The sequence below is a fragment of the Notamacropus eugenii genome, chromosome 6, assembly GCF_028372415.1.
Source record: "Notamacropus eugenii isolate mMacEug1 chromosome 6, mMacEug1.pri_v2, whole genome shotgun sequence".
Taxonomy (NCBI): Eukaryota; Metazoa; Chordata; class Mammalia; order Diprotodontia; family Macropodidae; genus Notamacropus; species Notamacropus eugenii.
In genome coordinates, this window is record NC_092877.1 from 102,800,970 (window position 1) to 102,822,088 (window position 21,119).

The 21,119-nt window shown below is 38.5% G+C and overlaps 1 protein-coding gene and 1 pseudogene across 6 annotated transcripts in view; one reads left to right on the top strand and one right to left on the bottom strand.

The window, feature by feature from the left end:
* SLAIN2 (SLAIN motif family member 2) overlaps nt 1-14,127 on the top strand; it is a 73,122-nt gene extending 58,995 nt beyond the window's left edge. For all 6 annotated transcript variants that reach the window (XM_072620706.1, XM_072620707.1, XM_072620708.1 and 3 more), the window contains 2 exons: nt 8,680-9,001; nt 10,890-14,127. In XM_072620706.1, coding sequence (XP_072476807.1) covers nt 8,680-9,001; nt 10,890-10,956 — 389 coding nt within the window. In that variant the 3' untranslated portion in view covers nt 10,957-14,127. The remainder of the gene's footprint in view (nt 1-8,679; nt 9,002-10,889) is intronic.
* LOC140511572 (KATNB1-like protein 1 pseudogene) lies at nt 680-1,597 on the bottom strand (annotated as a pseudogene).
* Nucleotides 14,128-21,119: the final 6,992 nt, after the last annotated feature.

A 21,119-nucleotide genomic window follows, 5' to 3' on the forward strand; every position in this document is an offset into this window, starting at 1 on the left:
TTCAAACTGGGTGAAACTGGTTCCGAAATCAAAATTCTACATGACTGTAAAATCCCTGATCTCATGCCTCTCTGCATGGCTGTTTTAAAAGATATAAGTAACATAATATATTGGCTTTTTCAAACATACTAATAATTAAGGCATCTTGCTTTACACAGTATCTCTGTGAAAAAATTATCCATTATTTGCTACATTGTTTTAAACATCTTTAAAGTCTTTTCAATATGATCACAAAGTAGCTGCACACATTTAGTGGTTTTTTTTTATAAAACACAATCTTAAAAAAATATTAATGGTGACTGGTCTTTGTGGTTCCTAGCAAAACGTCTTGCCCATTTTTTCTTTTCATGTCAGTATAAATTACATTTTTATGCAATGTGAAGGACTACAATAAGACACAGATGCACTTAAGCAACTATCCCCCAAATAACCATACAAATCCCAAACGCAGCAAAGGCGTACAATTGTCATAGTGCACTTTCACCTCATTGAAGTCAAAGATGCTCCTTGTGGATATTTTTCCACTTCAATGTGAAGTAGATTGTTAGGATTTCATTAGTGGTTTCATTAAATGGGATTTTTGGAAGATTCCACTTCCCTCCTTGGTTCATAGTTCTCAGAAAAGACCTCTTTCTGGAAGCTTACAAAGTCCAAGCGTATTCTGAACAGGGAAGTCCTCTTCAAGTGGTGATGCTTGTCAATGTAGTTGTAATAAATAAGCATCTACATCCTTAGCTATGTTACCAGTGTATCCTGGAACCAATGTAAGATGGTTTTCTTGTTTCCACAATCCACTTAATTGTTGTTTTAAAATATGAACATTTCCATCTTTTACAATTTCTGTGTTAGCAGATAGTTCTGACCACCATCTTTTTATGACTGCTTGAATCCAGTTCAAACCAACTATCACATATCTGCTGGTGAGCACAGGAAGGCAATCTACCACCACTCCAAGGTCTTCTATCCTCACTAAATAGGCTACCAGTTCACTTATACTTCGTTTTCTCCAAAAAGTTAAAGCTACATTCAACCTCAGATTTCTACTGAAAAGGACTTGGGCCATTGTCTCATGGTCCTGAGAAACCTCAGTAAAAAATCCACTATATTTTGATGATGGGCTTTCCGTTTGTGAAGAACTAGCATCACTGGTGTTAAGTAAAAATGTATGACCTTCACAGTATAATTTTTCAGGCAGGTGGCCTGCACAAGCCAGTTCATTTTCTTTATTTGCTATGTTACAACCCCTGCTTCTAGGGAAATGTTTTCTTCTATAAGAAGGATTTGGAAAATAATGATGAACTTTCTTTCAGTAATGTACTTCTTTGTGCAGTTTGTCTGGACTTTTCACAGTGTATCCAACTGTTCTATTTGTATAAGCAGCCAACTGTTTTGGAGATTTCTTACCCTCTTTCATGTTCTTATTAGTGAAATGAGAGATCCTTTTTGCAGGAAGATCAGTGGAATGGCCCTCAATGTGCAAAAGGTTCCGTTTTCTATCATTGTGGGCTTCAGATGCCATAATCTCTTAAATCCTGGCGGCTCATGGTCCAGCGGCGCCTCCTCAGCTGGGCCCCGACAGCCTAGAGCGCCTCCGCAGTCCCCATGGTGCGGCCCCCAGGCAGCACCATTCAAAAGCAGCCGCACGGCCAGCCAGGATAGCACCTTGGCCTTGCCAGTTCTACAGATGCATTTTTGGTATGGGATTAACAGTTTTTCTCTCCATCTACCTTTGGCATAAGACACTTGATTTTCTAGGAAATTTTTTGCCTTTTACCCTATGTCCTATGCTCACAAAATTCTGTATTTTTTTTGTTGTTGTTGTTTTGAAAAGTTGACATCCTGTTGTTCCTCAGATGTTAGTCATATTTTTAATATGATCGTTAGTAAATGCATATTTGAAAATGCCTTTTTCTAGATGCTCCTGTCTTCCCCCCTCCAATGTGTTTGGATTACCTTTCATTCCCTCAGATCAAGTAACTACCCATCTTGTTCCTAAATAGAATCTTGGGTAATTATTATATAAGAACATTGACTTCCATAAATTTCCTTACCACATTTATTTCCACTCTATTGATACCCTTCCAAGCAATCTTGCTCAAAAAGTAATATACATGCAAAATTATGTAAGAGACAAAGAAAGATACAAATGTGGAATTATTTATTACATTAAACATTATATTACATTAAAAATAATGATACACCATGTTTTGATTTGTTATATGATTTCTTTCATTTATTCTAGTCTGACTACATAGCATGACTATAGTGAAAATATACTCAATAGGAAAGTATATGTAGAATCTATACAGAATTGTATGCAGTCGTGGGGAGGGAGGGGGGTAATGGGGGGTAGGTGGGGGGGGATAAAATCTCAATTGTATGGCAGTGATTGTTAAACATTAAAAAATAAAAAAAAAAAACCTATCAGATAATGCAAAAAAAAGAAAAGCATTGTTCCATTAGGTCTGAGTCCTAAAAGTAAAAATAAACAAAATTTTCTAAGTTTCTTTGAAAAAAAAAAATAATAATGATACACCCCACTCCAGGGGTCCCACACTTCAAGAATTGTTTATTTAAAGTATGAAAGTCATTCTCATGCTGTCCTAAGTCTTAGCATGTTTCCTAAAAAGCAAATTATTGTCAAGGAAATTTTAAACTTTCAATTATGTTTCTTTTTATTAAACTGTATTTGCAAATTTGCATACATATGGTAAAAAAAAATTTTTCTTACACAGGAAAATTATATTTGGAACATAATTTTATGTATTTAGAATATGACTTCATAAGAAGTCACAGTGATTATCTGGTGGTTTTGCAACTTTTGATCCTTTAGTGCAGGAGCATTTAGCATTAAGCAAAACATTGCTCAACATCTGCTTTTAACTTTCAGTCAACTTGTGAAATAAAAAGCAAATATGGGTGTTGTATAGGAAGGAAACTTTTTATTCTTTGTCTTGTTCCCCTTTGTCAGTAAAATAAAGTTCCATAAAAAACTTAATAGGCTATGTCTAAAGGTTACTTTTACTTTCCCTTCTCTGAGCCTCCAAACCTTGGAAATTATGGCATTTAAAAGGAATAATAGGTAGGCTTTAGAAAAAAGGGTTATGGGAGCATGTTCAGAATTTGGAGTTGGCTCTTGATCTTCTCCTTGCCTTTCCTATAATAACCATCCCTATCATATTCTGAAGCTCTTTCCTTATTCTTCTCTGCTTGAACTTCTGCCTTTGGTCCAAGATTACAGTGGCTGGGAACATCAGTGCCTTTTTTTTTTTTTCTTCAGTGGGATGCCCAACCATGTGTGAGGAATGTAGGGGCAGGTAGAAGGATGTTTCTGACTCTATAGTTTTTTCATGGAAAAGTTATTTTCCAGGTACATTGTGATTTTCGGCTTCAGTGGAATTGCCTGCAAACTCACAAACAAATAGTCCATCTAGTCTTGTTTGTAAACTTGTAATGATGGGGATACTTCCTGAGGAAGCTGTAACACCAATGTGATCGACCCATAGCAGCCACTATGAATCTGCATGAGTATTTCCAGGATAAATTCACAAAATATAAATAAAATTCTTCCTCAAAGATGAAACCAGGTTATTTATTCAGATACCAGAAAGCCAAATCCACCATATTAACAAAGAAGTTCATACACACCACCAATCCAAGGAGCACTACCACCTCCAAGCCTTCCCCTCTGTTAGGCCTCCCCACAAATTATCTCCCTTAAGCAAAATTCCTCCCTCTTTCACTCAAGCTAGCTGCTCTGCCTCCCTCCTAGCTCTGCCTTACTCCCACTTCCTGCTTAACCGTTTTGGCAAGCTCCTCCCACCATGGGCTCCATGTTACTCAAGCTGTGGGCTGGGCCAGAGCTCAAAGCAGGTCATATGGGCCTATTAAGGGGCAGGAAAGATTTTCAAATTTCCTTAACATTACAAAAGCCCATTCTCCTTTGGTAGCAGATATATTAGAAATTTTTGTTTGCATCCAACCAAGATCTCTTTGTAGTTTAGAGATCACAGATTTAAAGTCAGGAGAGACCTTAGTTCGGATATTTTTTAACCTTTTTTGTCATGACATTCTGGTGAAGCCTATAGTCTCAGTGTTTTTAAATAATTGAAACAATTGCTAAATTTCAAGTGGAGAATCTGGCTTCTTTTGTTGTTATTCAATCATTTTTCAGTCATATATGACTCTTTGTAACTCCATTTGAGGTTTTCCTGGCAAAGGTACTATAGTGGGTTGCCATTTGCTTGTCCAGCTCATTTTACGGATGAGGAAACTTAGGCAAACAGGGTGGAATGACTTGCCCAGGATCGCACAGCTAGTTAGGTATGGGGGCCAGATTTGAACTCACGAAGATCAGTCTTTCTGACTCTAGGCCCACCACTCTATCCATTGCACAACGTAGCTACCCAGGCTTCTTACGCTCCATAGCAATTGACTGCAATATGCTAGATTGGTCTAGTTAAGTCAGGCATCATGCCTTAGTCTAAGATATTCCTCTTCTTAGCACCCATGTGTGAGAACGTATTCTTTATGCCATTTCATACTATCTTAATGAACAAAGGAAAGGGAAGAAGTATTTACTAAGCATCTACCATGAACCAGGTACTGTGCTGTTATCCGCATTTTACAGTTGAGGAAACTGAGGTAGACAGCTGTTACGAGACTTTCCCAGGGTCATGTAACTATTAAATGTTTGTGGCTGAATTTGAACTCCCATCAGGAATTCCTGGTACTCTTCTAGTAGGAAGGATTAACTACAATAATAACGGCCTAGGGCCAGTGTGGGAATTAGCCTGGATCTAAGCAAGGAATGGAAAAGCTAAGATAAAAAAACCTTGGTGGTGACTGGGAGAGGTAGATTTGTCTGGGTGGAATTAAAAGGCTGACTTTGGAAGGCACCTGGATCCATGACAAAAGAAAGCCAGTTTGCCCTACCTTTTTGACATAAAGACCTACATTCTGGTTGTCAAAACCAGATAGAGCTGGTTGGGGTCTTGGGGATTTGATTTGGTTTTCGGGTAGGATAGGTCTGATATTGTTGAGCGGTGTAATTTGAATCTGGACTGTTTGGACTTGGGTGGGAAAGGAAGAAAAGTGTTCTCTCCTTTCATTTAACTGCCTGGTATGCATCTTTAACCCTTCCCTGCCCCCAAAAGTGTGGGTGCCAAACTTAGTGTAGAGATCCACTTGGCTCAGTGTACTGCAGCTATCCTTAGTCTCTGCCTCCTTGGTAACCCAGATTAATAGGAAAACTTACTACTTATTTCTTTTTGGGGGTGCATAACTATCACTAGTTCCTGTCAGTCTGCAAAGTGCTGGAGATACAAGTAAAAGAAAACATGAGTGTTCCTACTCGCAGGGAGTAGATGTTCAATAGATAGAGTGTTATTAGGGTAGTATAATGTGGAAGATAAAACAGGTTGTGAGAAACATGTTGTAGGAATCACAGGACTTCCCAGGCAAGGTCAGGGAGTTAGCCTGGGATGTGCTGCTGCTGCTCGTTGCTTCCCTCGTAGTGTGCCCTCCGAAAGACCCACATTATTGACCCATTCTCACTGAATGAACTCGGAAACAAAGTGGGCAGAGGAAGGCATTTATTACACTTCTCCAGAGGAAGCAAGTATGATGCTCACTGAGAACACCCACACTGATACAGAAGCAGGAATGAGGTTACGTAGTCCTTCCTATTAGAGTTAGGGTTAGTTCAAATTCCTCATGGTTAGTCTTTTTTTTCCTACATTCTCTCCTCATGCAAATTACACTGGCGTGGTAGTGAGGATGCTTGTGACCCAGACTTGACCTCTAGGGTCCCAGCTGTTTGTCATGTCCCCACCCTTGTATTTTCCCCCTGAAGTCAAGATGTGCTCCACTATCATCCTTGCAAAATAGGTTATGTATGCTTATCTTACCACAAGCTTCCCATCAACCTGGGAGTGTCAGTTTCTCCAGAACGTTTGTGGAAACAAAACAAGATACTATAATATTCATTCTTACAAGCAGAAAATGAGAGAGGACAGGAGAGATGAGAAGAGAGGAAGTTGAGCTGAGAGTGAAGTTAGTATAGCCAAGCCAAACAAATCTACATTGTGGCCAAAATGTATGGACCCTTTTTATTCCATCACTTTTCTGTTGTTAACAGATGGGAGGAATGCAGTGCTCTGGGCTGGTGGTTAGTCATTGTATTGTTCACTTAAGTCTTTGAAAGTTATTTTTCGTTACAGTGTTGTCATTCTGCAAATTGTTCTTGGGTTTCCCTCACCTCACTGATTAACTTCATATATAAGTCTTCTTGGGTTACATTCTTAGATCATTTGTTTAGCCATTCCCCAACTGATGGGCACTCTTATTTTCCAATTCTTTGCCACAACGAAAGGGTTGCTATGAATGCTTTACTACATATAGGTCCTTTTTCTCTCTTAATTTCTTTGGGAATAAATATGTAGCAAATACTGTTTTTCTGGATCAGTGGACATATAAAGTGTCAAAGGATTGAAGTCGTGGTTAGTGACTTTTGAATATCGTTCCAAATTGCTTTCTAGAGGGGACTAATCTGTAGCTGTACCAACGGTGCCCATCCCATCCAATGATTGCCATTTCCTTTTTTGTTATTGGGCCAATCTGGATATGAGATGACAAAGTTTTACTTTGGGGGTCAGTGGGTTGGACAAGCTAATTCTGGCAACTTTGGAAAATGACTCCTCTAGTCCAAGTTTGCTATCTGACCTCATTTGAAAAATGTCAAGCGCCCTTTTCTTGTTATCTTCTGCATTTAATTATACATCGCAAACAGTTTACCCACTTTGCACTCTGTCCAAGATAAAGGAATTTTTGGTAGTGCTGGTTAGAAACCATTCAGAGGTAGAATTGTACCATCTCAAATCATGTCAAGTGCCATAGGCTGATAAAACTTGATTTAAAGGGGAGTGAATGTGTTTGTGTGTGTGTGTTTACATATACATATAATAGGTATTAGTTATATCAAAGTTAATTTTTTTTGTCTATCTTACAGACAAGTCTCTTGGCTAGTTATTTTCCTGTTCTTATGTAGATGTAGATATCCGAACATGATGTTGTTGCAGCCTGTTCACATCCACCATGGTCCTTGGTGTGTGTGATGATAATATTCTTTTATTTATAACATGTTGTTAGTATTAAAAAAAAAAGATGGACCTTTCCTTTCATAGGAAGTTTGGGGTCAATAAAGGAGTTTTTAACTTTCTGAAAACAATTCAACCCACACTCCATCTCTTGTTCAACTCTGGGCCCAATTTATTGTCCATCTGAGTGGTATCACCCAGATGTACATACTCTGGGTAAACTCTGTAGGGTGTCCACTGAGATGCATCTTGAAATCTGGGTAATAGACATTCTTCATGCACTTGGTCTTTCTTCTGTGACTGGATAGGCTATAAAATACTTCTTTGAGTGATGATAGCCCTCTTCCAAAAAATTACAAACGGTGAGCAATGAGGAACTGAATTGAATAGATGACACCTCCCTGTCTGCTACAAACTTAAGGGATAGGAAGCCATGGTCAAGAATTCACTGGATCCTTGAAAGTTTTGGAGGTAAACTCCCAAAATGATTAGGACACAGGTCCACTTATATATTTGACTATGTGGTAGGCAAAGAAGGCAACAGACAACCCCTACCTTGAAGAAATTTACAGTCTAATGGGGGAACAAGGGTGGGGTGGCAGCAGCTTGGGTGCCCTCCTTAAATGAAACTTCTGGGAGGACCTGTCCATCCTCCATCTAGAAGAAGAAGGGGGAGGGGTCACAGGGTTCTGACAAAGTGTGAGTTTCCAGGATTAAATGACCTTGCAGAATAGGGAGATTTCTGAGGCTTGATAGAAAAAGCTCAATTACAATTGAGAAGTGAGTATTTATCACAAATAAGGAAAATCAGGCTAATTTGTTAAAGACTTAATTTAAGTATTAATTATATGAGCATGATAAGGAGAGGAGTTGAATTAGTCTAGGCGGTCCCAATACTGACTCTGCGAAGAAAACTGAATTAGGAACAGACCTGCTGGAGAGATGGGCATTGGGGGGGAGGGGGGGATCCATGGGCCCTTATCACTGTAGCTGTTGTGGCTTAGGGATGGAGATTCCAGTCTTAATGCTGGTGCTGGCAGTAGTGGTATGCTTTCCTAGCATCATGAATTGGTATGGTGAACACAGTTTCTTACAAAAGCTATTCAGATAATAGGAATGGATATTCCTTTTTTTTTTTAACCTGTGGAGAACACATTCATTGCCAGAACCAGTTGTGTATGTGGTGAGGAGGGGTGTGTACGTATGTGTGTCATGCATACTTGGAATCAGGAAGATGTGGGCACAAATCCTGCCTCTACCTCCTTTAGCTCTGTGACCCTCGTTAGAGCATGGGACCATATGTACGGTGTGGATAATGTTCCTACGTTACCTACCTCATAATAAATATATTTATTTTAAGGCACTGCTTAATGTTTGCGATGCCTTTTTTTCCTCTCCCTACATTACACTTGATGTTGTAGACTATCAGGGAACAAATTGTAATGATGAATAATTTACTTACATAATATAAAATAAAGGCTTCATAGCATTATTAGCAAAAGGAGTAATTTAAAATTCTCTAAGATGTTGAGTTAGGATGATTCCATGGAAAATTATTCTTTTCTTTTTTCTTCTTCTATAGTACCTTCTCCAAGTAAATTCCGCTCCCCGGCAGCACCATCTCCTTTGGCCCTCCGACAGCCAATGAAAGCTTTTAATAATCACGGCTCCGGCCCTGTTGGTGGTGGGCAAGAAGTAGCACAGCTCACTCAGACTATTTCTTCACCTGGACCACCTGTAATTCAGAATGTGGTTTCATCAAGTCCTGTCAGCAGCATCAATAGCACTACCCTCACTAGACCGGCAGGGACCACAGGGATGAGGAGTGGCTTGCCCAGACCTAGTGCCCCTTCTGCTGGGGGAATACCAGTGCCTCGCAGCAAACTTGCACAGCCTGTTCGCAGGTAAGTGGTTCAAATGACACGCAAAATAGAGTTGGGACTGAATGCAGAGCCACAGGCAAGAAAGATCTTAAAGATATGAGTCTGGGTCTAGCTCTAGTAAAGTTTTTTTGTTGCTTTAAAAAAGGCTTTGGGAAGGATTTTTGAGAGTTAATTTAACCAGTGTGGTTCAGAATAAATTGTCAAAATGCTCCAGATGACGAGTATTGTTGGATCATCAGTCTGGAAAAAGTGATGCTGTTACACATCTGTTTGTTTTGGAAAAGTTAGAACAAATGATATTTTCATTTCGTTTATGATGTTTCAATTAAAGAACTGCAATTGAATATCTCCCCAGTTAAGTGCTTATTTGAAAAATTTTTGTGCCCTATCATTGCTAATGATCTTTTAAGTTGCCAATTCTAATTGCCTTTTTGCTCAAATGAGATAATATGCCAAGTGCTATATATAAGTGCTTATTATATAATAATTTACTACTAATTCTCACCCTCTCTGCAAGTTTTCTCCTTTGGGTTTTTACAACACTGGTGATCTGTCTTGGTTTTCTCTTTGCCTCCCTGATTCAAACTGGTCTTTATGATCTCATCAGCTGTCATGGATTTAATTACACCATACAGATGACCTATAGATATGTATCACACTGATCCATGTTCTGAACTGTAGGACTTCAATAGCTGTATGTTCCATAGGCAAAACACACACACATACACACACACACACACACACACACACACACACACACACACCTTCCTTTATCAGTTGCCAAGTTTTTTTTGATTTCTCTCCATATCTCATTCACCCTGCCACTCCCACTCCCTCATTTTTCCACTCACAGGCTCTCATGACCTTTATCCTACACTTTGGTATCTCTGCCTGAAGTCTGTTCTCTAATTAAGTCAAGCTCCATAACTACAAATCTGATGGTGTCACTGTTTGCTCCTGAAACTCCTCTTCCTCAAACTCTGCCAAATATAAGTGTTCAGCATTTTAACCTTTTCACAGGGTACTTCTACCACTTCACTCCTCTGACATATTATTCCCCTCTATACACTTCCGTCATCCTATTTTTGTGTTGGCTATTATTCCTCTTGCATATAATGCTCTCACTCCACTCCTTAAAGTCCCTGGTTTTTCTTCAAGACTCAGCTTCATTTTCCCTTTCTGTAGGAGACTATTCCTGATCTCTTCAGCTGTTAGTGCCTTATAACTAAGCTTACTTACCTTGTTTCTATTTTGTATGTACCCACCCCATCCCACATGCATTTCCCCTCTTCCCTTAGCATGGAAAGTAGAGATCTTTTCTCTTGGCTTTGTATCCATTCCTAGCACTTAGCCCAGTGCCTGGCACATAGTAAGTGCTTTGCAGTCATTTCACCTTATTTATAAAAAGATCAAAGTAATTTATTGTTATCGAGAATTATTCTTTACTTGCAGTATGTCATGATGTTTTGCTTGGTTTTATTTACCCCTGTCACCTAGTGATTCTCTGATTCTAATTTTTATGTCTTAACTTGTATCATTCCTCTCTTTAATAAATTTGGTAGAATCTCTAGGCTGATGGAAAACAGCCTTTCATTTTAGTCTTCCTTTGATCTAGGACTCTAGGAGGTATTACTATAGATGGACTGGGGAAGTTTCATTGTGAAAGGTGGTTGAGAATCCACTGAACTTCCACCATCAAGCAGCCGTTAAGAATACAGCAGATCTGGTCTCTTGTACTTTGAAACTTTTCTGAGAACTGCCCTCAGGAAAATGATGCCCAGTGCCTTAACCTGAGGCATTTATGAATGTGGAAGACTCTGGGGGTTGGAGAGGGTCCTACTGCTAGTAGCTTAATAAAGACCTAATACATAGCCTGTCAGCTTTCAGTAATGTGACTGTTTTATTTCAGATCGTTGCCAGCTCCTAAAACATATGGTAGCATGAAAGATGATAGTTGGAAAGATGGCTGTTATTGACCAGCAGAGAAGAATACAGGGTCCACGGCTTTATGGACATCCCTTCACCAGACTAAAAGACAACTTTATATGCAGATTCTTCAGATGTGACTTTGGGATTTGTAAAATCCCAGCCCCTCTCTGTCTTAATTAGCACAAACTGACAGAGATGATCAAGCAGCACTTTAATGACATTTAACATCAGCTATGTTTGGTAATCATACAATCATTCTCCATTGAATCACTTTTGGTTTTGTTTACTAGAAAACCCAGTTAATTTCTGAGTATTTGACAGGCCAGTGTCTGGGCAAAAACCTTAATAGATGCCAAAGAGAAATGCCCATTTGCATCCAAGAGTGCATCTTCTGTGCACAAGAAATATGGTATATTCAAGCTATCTAAAACATTCAGCCTACTTTAGCTGTATAAAAAATAACATTTTTTCCCTCCAATAAATGTGTTTTAATGAGAACTAATATTCTGACTACAATTGTCTAAAGTGGTGTTTTCCCTAGTAATCAAAATGACAAATTGAGAAACATTTTGGTTTTTAAAAAAATATACATATTTGAAAGAACTCTTGTAGCAATTAATTTGGAGATTCCTAAATTAATGGTTTAACCCTAGTAGACATGGCATTATCTGATCCTAAGTTGTGGATGTAGCTAATATAAATCATCAACATGAGTTAGTATTATAGCCTGCATCCTGCATGTTGCATTGACATATCAGAATTTTGGTTTTGTTGCCACAAGGGCTTAGTATCAGTTGTACAATCTTTCCAAACTTCATAATTCCTGGCTCAGGAAAGATGACCTTTGCTATCGAAGCCAGCTTGTTAACATACTGTTCACTATTACAGAATTGAGAGGTAATTTTGGTAGTTGTATTAGCAGGTTTCCTTGATAGAAAACGAGCAAGTTCTACTGTCTATTCTTTCTTGATTATCACACCTCAGTGCTTATAGCCTGGAACAAAACTGTGTACAATAACAGCGAAGGAAAATCTATGCACTTACACAAAATCTCTGGACATGGTAGTTGTACTGTTGATACCAAATGACATATATAGTTATGTTTCACGGTATGGAAAATAGCTTGCTGAATAAATCCTGTTCCTTTATGTTTCATATATTTTTTGGAGATGTTGTCCCTTAGAAGATGTATTCTGCCTTATATCTGTTTTTGCATAATTGCTAACATTTTGAAACCTGTTGCATATGTTTACAAAATGTTAAATTCTTCCCATATAATGGCTATCCAATTTACCTTTGTCTACACTTTCATTGGTTTCACCCATCTGGTTGTCAGACAGAACTCTGCTTTATGGGAAACTTTTCTGTTTGTTTTTAAGCTTATTTTCCTCCCAGTAGATTTAGAAGACTGGGACTTTGGTAGCCTAAAAAAGATTTAGATAACCAAACATAAGTTCTAATGTCTGTTAAGCAAAGAAATGAACTGGCCAAAGTAAGTGAGATAGGAGTGGGAGGGTTGGTAGGCAAGGGAAACTTCTGACAGAGCCTTGAGTTTTATGAATTTAAAAAAGGTAAAAGTACATACTAACAATCCCCATTTTGTAATACTTAAAATATCACCTGACACCTAAAATACCAATGGGAATCTTCAGTCACTTAAAACAAGAATGAATTAATCCTTTTAATTGCAGTGAAGTACTGAATTCCATAATGGTAGAGTACCATGGTAACCTGGGAACACCATAAGATGAGGAGCCATGAAATATTATGTGTCAGAGGCAAAGAAAATAGGAAGATAAGGAAACTAGAAAGTACTAGACTACAGCTCAGGTGATACTCGTACCTTGTAGATTGATTTCATGGGGCTTGTCCTGCTGCACATCCCACTAATTATTTCTAATACTTAGGTAGATGTGACTACCTTTTCCTAGAACATAGCCACAAGATATTTTTCAGTATTGAATACTCAAGGACAAGTGGCAGCAAGGTTTTCTGTAGCTCAACAACCTTGTACTACGACCACATGACTTTCCCTCTGAGCACCTTGTTAACATAGGCCAGCTGTAGCATAACATCTACATGGGTGATGTCACTTAAATATAGCATATAAGTGAAAGAACTAGCTATTGCCATAAAAACAGGCCTGTTTTCAGTGCAACATTGCAAAAAATATGCTGCAGTCTAATAGGAATTTTAATTGATCTATTATGAAAAAAATTAATCTTTCAGTTTGGAAATGAGTTTCAAAAGGAATATTCAGGTTATTTAACTTTGTTTTTAAATGGCTGCATCTGAAAATATATATATTTTTAAAATTCAACTGCTTCATCACTTATTAAAAAGTTATTCTGAACTTGGATTTGGTAAAGCAACCTTTTTACCTGCTGTTCTACTACCACAGACATTTGGCTTCTGGTTTCCTGAAGAGAAAAATTGATTTTTTTTTTTTTTAAACTAGGAAGCCTTTGTGCACTGCCAATTTTTCTGTTTGGGGAAATCTAAGGATTCTCTGTGGTTAGACTTATGGAAGAAATGTGGATTTGATAAACTAGTGCCTATGATTTACTTAACTTATGTTTGATATATTGTAGGGTTTTATGAATGTGGATTTTTTTTTGTGCCAACAGCTCTGAATTGTCACTTATATGTAAGCAGAAAGCTTTGAGCTCTGCTTCCAAAGTTATTTAATTTTTCCAGTGTTTGGATGTTATTTTTTGTAAGTGTGTTAATAAAAAGTGTAAAAATTAGAAAATATAAATATTCTTAATTCTTAAGCATTTGCTGGATCATTTTTCTATAAAACCTATTTGTATAATATAAAACACTCTTAAGGGTTGACTTTTTCTTCAGTTTTCAGACCCTGGAATCACATTTTGTAAAAAAATAAAATAAAAAAAATGGGGACCATTCATAATTGTCACAGAGATAATTTTTAAAGTTAATAACTCAGCCAGTTTCGAAACTGATTTTATCACTTTTATAACAAAAGTTTTCAAAAAGTCTAATTGGATATGTCTGTGGCCCCTGGATATGTGTATCTGTAGTATGATATTAGACTATGTATGTTTAAATTAACTTTTTATCCAATTAACTGTATAGGTGTCCATTTTTTGACATTATGCATGGTCCTTTTAGATCACATGAAGTTTGATTTGCAGTCATTTCTATAGATTAACTTGTATATGTGGTTGTCTCCTTAATAAACAGCCTGACCATAATGCTTACTGTTAAATTTATACTCATTTTTGCAAGTGTTTCATCAGTACTTAAAGCAGGTAAGATTCCATAACTTTTTTTGAATTGAACACAAATCAAAGTTATCTCCATTTTAATCTGTAGGCTTCATAGATAATCTTATCAGTCATTTTCTGTATCACAACTGGTGTGATGCACTAGAGTGGGAAAGAACACTGTAGTGGAGGTCTGAAGGCTTGGGGTCTAGTCCTAGCCACACCACTGGGTTTGTTGGGTGACCTCGCTTACTGTGGAGCAGCAAATTCCTTCTCTGAGCCTGATTTTCTTAGCTATAAGAGGGCTGCACTAGATCTTCTCAAATCCCTTGAGAAGCTCTTTCACATGTGGATTATCAGCCTGGCTTGTTCCTGTGTGATTTCCTTTTGTCATTTGACTTGTTGCTTAACAGCTGGGAACCTTATTTTATCAAATGAAATGATACATAAAGGAAAACTTACTTCTAACAGGGGAAACGCAACAATGAATTAGAAAACCAAATTAGCTTTAATGTTATCTGTATCTTGACAAAGGTGTAAATTCAAGAAATGTCATTCAGTTTTACTACGTTCTTTTTTTTTAAATTTTATTTTTCATTTTTAACACAGTTTATAACAGATAAAACAATTCAAACCTTTTGGTCAGGTAATACTTCTTTTTAAAGCATTTACAATAGGAACCACAAAAGAATTTTTTTTTAAACATTAACCAACTGAGATACAAATAATATTTATGTTGCTAACTTCACAAGCTCTTGACCTAGTTGTCTCCACAGTATTACTAAGAATTAAAGGACCCTAACTTACTGTTGTTGGTCTAAAGTCCTATGCCTAATAGCTTAATTTTAGACAACCTCAGATGTTCCCTTACCAATAATCTATAATTTAATAGATCTGGTGGTATTAAGCGTACAAAGCTTTTGACTATAGGAAATTGCCACCAAGAGTAGAGACATTGCAGGGATACAGTATCTCCCCAACTTCATGTCAATTCCAGGCAGGATTAGATTATCCACTTGCATTCAGTTAGGCTTAAAGTCTGCCAGGTGTCAGTGGGGAAATTGAGTCAGGAGAATCCCACCTCAGCCCATGCAGAACAGCCGCTCTCCCATCCTTCCCATGAGATCACCCATACAGTTCATACCAGCATCTCATCAGCTTACTGACATCATGGGTTGGAGGCTCAGATCGCCTTTCTTACTACCCATACCTGGAGTTAGTTAGACTTAGAAGAACAGTCCCTTAATACTCCCATAGCATCTAAAAATGGCAAGTTCCAATAACTAGGTTTCAAATATGATTACATTTTCACTTTGGCTAAGGAACATCTTTTGAGGCAAGTCTTAAGTGGCTTACATGCTTTTCTATACATGTTCTAGTTCCTGACTGAATGGCAATCATAAAATCAAATTTACCATTAAAACCTTAACTTTTCCATCAATGCCAAATTTTACTTGTGGTTACCTGCCTCTAGGAAATTTAGACTGAAATTCTTTTCCCCAAACCAAAGATGTCATTGATTTATTCTCAGTAATTCAGTCAATTGTTTTAATACTAATTGCTTTTATCTCACTTTGTAACATGTCTAATTTTCCTCCCCATCACTCCCCTCCCCCTGCTTCCTAATACCTTGCATTCTGATTCCTCCTTCCCTCAATGTACTCTCCCTTCTATCACACCCCACCCCTCTCCTATTCCCATCTTCTCTCTTTTCTTGTAGGGCAAGATAAATGTCCATACCCCATTTCCTATATTTCTTATTTCCCGATTATATGCAATAAAAATCTCAACATTTGTTGCTAATACTTTGAATTCCAACTTCTCTCCCTCCCAAACACCCCACCCCCCAAACCCCACAGTTTTACTACATTCTGGCAGAGGTAGCAGAATTGATTTTTTTGGACATCTTGAGAGACATCACGAAGGCACAGTTTGGCTTAGAACGTTCTATCATTGTAGGAGGAAGCTATTTTAAAATGATGCTTAGAAGAAATGATTATGTATTTCTAAAAATCTCAGTAAACTTTTCAACATTACTATCAATATATCAGTGCCTGGAAGGCAGCTGTTAAGCCTAGATGCCACTGAATGTCCAGGAAGGTGCTTTGACTTACTTCTTGGCATCTTCTGGTTCACTCAGAGCATGTGCTTAGGTTTAGGACAGTTTTCCCAAACTAGGCAGGCCATAAACTTAGGTATGGAATATATTCATGGGACTTAAGTGATAGAACTGAGGAAGGTGACATGCTGCCTGTAATTTTTGTCAACATGCTATTCAGAGGAACGAATATTGTTAGCACTGAGTTCTTATCAAAGATGAATACTGTTCACATCACAAAGGAATTTAGGAAACATTGAAGATGGATCCCTAAACTGGGGTTTAATAATATTGGTATACAAGCAATATTTGAGGGAATGGTTTGTTAATTTATGTCCAGGGGAAAATTACCAGAAGGGCAAGCTGTGACTTGATATTTCTACTATAAATACATTTGTCATACATATGAAATGAATGAGTGTGGTCATACTATAAAATCATTTTGTATATAAAACTTTTTGATGTTAGAGACTGAAGCTCTCAGGTTCAGTCAGACTTAACTGACTCAAAACTAATTGACCATCTATGTCCAATTCTGTGAAATTCATTTTTCTGCCAATTGTATTTTTCTATTAAGTGTAAAAAAAAAAATGGAAAAGGCCATTTAAAAAACAGATGTCTCAAGAGATGCAAATGTGAACTTATACGAATTTGTGATAAGCACACTAAAACACAGCCCATTAAGAGGCTCTGACCAGACCCGTAACATAAAAACTCAGTTGAAGGATCTCCAAAGGTAAGAATTTATTACTAAGCTAGGAGCTGGTGTCTGTGCGGAGGATCTAAGTGAAAGTCCCTGCACTTAAGTTACTGTGGAAAACAACATGAGTATATCTAGATAGGATGTCAAGGGTAATTTTGAGGGGTTTGCAGGTGGAGTGATCAGGAAAGACCACATAGTGCCTGATTGTACCTTTGAAGAAACTGAGGGATTCTTGAGGACGGTGCATTCCAGTCACAAGGACCAGCCAGCGCAAAAGCAGGGGAGGAGAGAAAAAGAGGCGAGAGAGAAAAGGGAGAATGTCTTTTGACAGTCACAAGTAGGCTGAGCTCACATTACAAGGGATTTTCAGTGCCAAAGAGAAGTCTGTGCAGTATTTTTGTATTTTTGATCCTAGATGTGTTTACTGAGTAAGGGAGTGACGTGGACAAACTTGTCCTTTAGTGGAGGATGCTTTGAAGAAGAAAGATGTTTGAGGCAGGGAGACCAGTTACGAAGCTACTGATATCGACTGGATGGTAAGTAGAAAGGATGCAAGAGCTGTAGAGGTAAAACTGGCTACTAGCTGTACATGTGAGGTGAGAATGAGAGGTTTATAACACAGGGCTTTGTACCTGGGTGACAGGAAGCGTGCCAGCGGCAAGTGTGCAAGAGTGGTGGGCCACTGATGATGAGTGGCCCCACAGACAAGTGCTCTTCCAGGGCATCTAGTTATTATGTCCAGGCAGCATTTAGTGCGTAACTAGAGCCAGAGGGAGGGAAGATATTAAGGCTGGATATGATCATATACCTACGATGTATGTATATAATAATATATACATCATTCGTATAGAGATGAAAACTGAGCATGTGGGACCTATGAGGTCACAGAGAGAAGAGAGCTCTGGACAGTATGTTAGAGCACAACCACAGGAGGTGGGCTAGGGAGCCAGAAGGAGTGTGCAGTGCAGCAGAAACCCAGGAGCAGAGGGTATAGTCAGCAGTGTCATGCTGCACATAGGGCAAGAAGGATTAAGCCTCTGATTTGGCAATTATGATCTCACTGGTGACAGGAGAGAAAGTTGAGTTGGGGGAGATGTGGGCATGGTTTGTAGACAGAAAAGAATGAATCTTTAGACAGAAAAGGAATTGAGATTAGAGAGGGGATGGTTTGGGGGGAAAGTCTGCTGGAAGATGTGGGAGAGGATGGATTGAAGGTACAAGTCTGACATTCTCTTTCGTTGGAGAGATTGGAGTAAAGGACAAGAGAACAGAGGATAAATGTCACAGAGTTAAGAAATGTAGAGTAAGGGAAAAAGGAATTGATAGCAAATGGTCACAATTAGTAAAGTAGGAGGTGAATCTTGCTTAGAGGAAGAGAGGTGATGTAACCCAAGGCCTGAGGAGAGGAAACGTAAGTGTCACAGAATCAGCTGGGGGGAAGTACAAGAACACCTTGCAGCAGTGAGGGCTCAGGTAGGATCAGGTAACATAAATTTGTAGTGTGTCCAATCAGAATAGCTCCGAGTGGCAGGAGAGAAGGCTGAAGGCAGAAGTAATCCAAGGTAGGAGCAGACAAAGCACAAGGACTTCCAGAACAGAGGAAATCCATTCCAATAAACGTGATAAGCTTGAAAAGGATCAAGAAAAGGATGTAAATCAAACAACACATAATTCACAATGTTGACAATTTTACAGGCAGGTCAGTTGTGGACAGAGCTGGCCTCCAACCTAGAATGACTTGTTTTAAAATCGTACTGTCTGGGTGACCTGGGCAAGTCATTTAACCTTTCAGTCATCACGCATGTATTAAATGCCTTCCAAGCTTGGGCTACAAAGAAAAGCAAAATGAAAATCAGTGTTCTAGGCAGCTAACACTCAAGTTAGAAAGGGGCGCCAACCCATTTTGTAGAGGGAATTTCCTCCATGGGAGTTCTCTGTAAGACCCAAATCAGTTTCTGTTCCTAATCTGGACTTCTAAACCAGCTTCACACCTTACAGGGATTCAGTAAATGTTTCTGGAACTGAATGAATGTTTCTCAGTTTATTGTGTGAGTTTACTTGAGGACATTCTAAATAAAGGAAATGCAATATTTCACTCTACATATCACATCTGCAACTTTGTAGAACACTGGGCAGGAGCACCTTAATTACTATTTATTAGAGAAGCAAAGTAAGACAAGGATTCCCTGATAAGACCAACATGCATTTTTAACAAGGAAACAAAAACTTTTTCCAAAGTCTTTTAATACTTAAACAATCAACTGCCTTGGTTCAGATGGAACTACTCTTAGGCACTGGTCAGGGTTTGAGGGGTTCATTTCTCCTCTGAAACTATAAAATACTGACATTCTTATGGCTGTTTTACAAAAATGGTATCGCTTTACCTGAATTTGAAAAAGTATTTGCAGCAAATAGGGTTCTAAATCGCTAGCAAATAACATTGTAAACAGTATAGATTTAAAAAAAACACAAGGAAAAAAAACACTCAGCACCTACATGCTAACTATTTTACAAATATTTAATCAACTATGGGAGGTTTGGTGCTATTATTATTCCCATTTTACATTTGAGGAAACTGAGGCAGACCGAAGACAGTAACTTGCCCAGAATCACAAAGCTCATAATAAGCATCTGAGTCCAGCTTTGAGCTCAGGTCTTCCTGGTTCCAGACCCAACCCTTTATCTACTGCCCCACCTCGCTGCCTTTTATTTATTAAGCAGACGATAAATGCTGGGCGACTCACTGTAAAAACTGGCTTTGGTGTAATAACTGAACACCTACTATGTGCCAGGGACTCTTGAAGGTGCTTCTCTCCCAGGAGCTTTCCTCTTGTGAAAGAGCTGATTCTGAGAGTTTTGACCCTCATGACTGCTCAGGTGATGAGGGCAAAGAAGTATTAAACTGTGTAAGGAAAACAGCTAATCTGTATTAAACTAAAGAGGAGAAGAAATTCAGTGTTATCTCTTTCAGTTGCTTCTAGTAAAGATCTACATAATGGAGATATCAGACTTCCCAAAAGCCTTTGTTTTCCACCTACTAACAAATTTCTGTAGCATCAAGATCGGAGCCATTGTACACAGCAGAAGCTCAATTAGCCTGAGTCACCGCTGGGGTCCCAGAGAGGATACGCATGGCAAAAGAGAATGATTTCTACTTTGGGAGGACTGCAATGGTGAAGTAACAAGCTACGCTCAGAATTAGTCCACCAAAGGCCAGCTTTAGGAAGACGAAAATCATGAAAGCACAAGTGATTAAATATCACACATAAAACAAAGTTGTTATAAAGGATGCCCCGAGTCTTAGTGCAGGTTAAAGCGATTCAAAAGCAAGCAAGAACAAAATTTCTCTTTAAAAATAAAACCCATGTTTATCCTATTATACAAAAAAAAAGGTTAGGAAATGAAAATATAAGTTAAAGTGCAGATAGAGGTAAAAAAACCAAAGGAAAACAGAAGAAAGTCACCAATCAAAAGAGTCAAGGTTGCCTTTGTATTCCATGGACACTGGCGTCATGAGAATGTTTAGCGTTCAGTCTCCACACAGAGATTACTCCCAATGACTAAGAAAGCAAGACAACTCCAAAGTGTTCACGCTTGGAAGAAAGGTTAGAACTGATGACTGCATTCAAGGATCTTGGTGATCTAGTCTTGATGCCTTAAATGACTGCCAGAAATACAGAGGTAAGACAGACATACTGGAGTGAATTAAAGTTACATAAAGTGACCGACTGCTTTGTAAAATATATCAAAGAGCAGTAAACAAGAGGGCTGTCAGCACCATAGTGCACAGAACCACACTGCATGGTGTAGGAGCAGTGGATGAGACTTGACCTGGAGTCAAGAAGACCTTAATTCAAATCCAGCCTCCAGCCCTTACGAGCTGTGTGACCCTGAGCAAGTCAATTAACTCCACTCTTCAGTTTCCTCATCTGTAAAATGGGAATAACAACGATTGACTCCCGAGGTTGTTGTGGGGACAAATGAGGTGGTATTTGCAAAGTGTTGTGCAAACTTTACAGTTACATACACGTTAGCTGCTATTGTTATGATGTGCTCAGGCCCAAAGGTGCTTTGACTTGAAGCAGTCAATGCCTCTACTGACAAGAAACAAAACTTTGTTTTTTAAAAGGCCAGAACAGCAAAGACAGTTATACTGAGGCTGGAAGGTTTTCAGTGGCA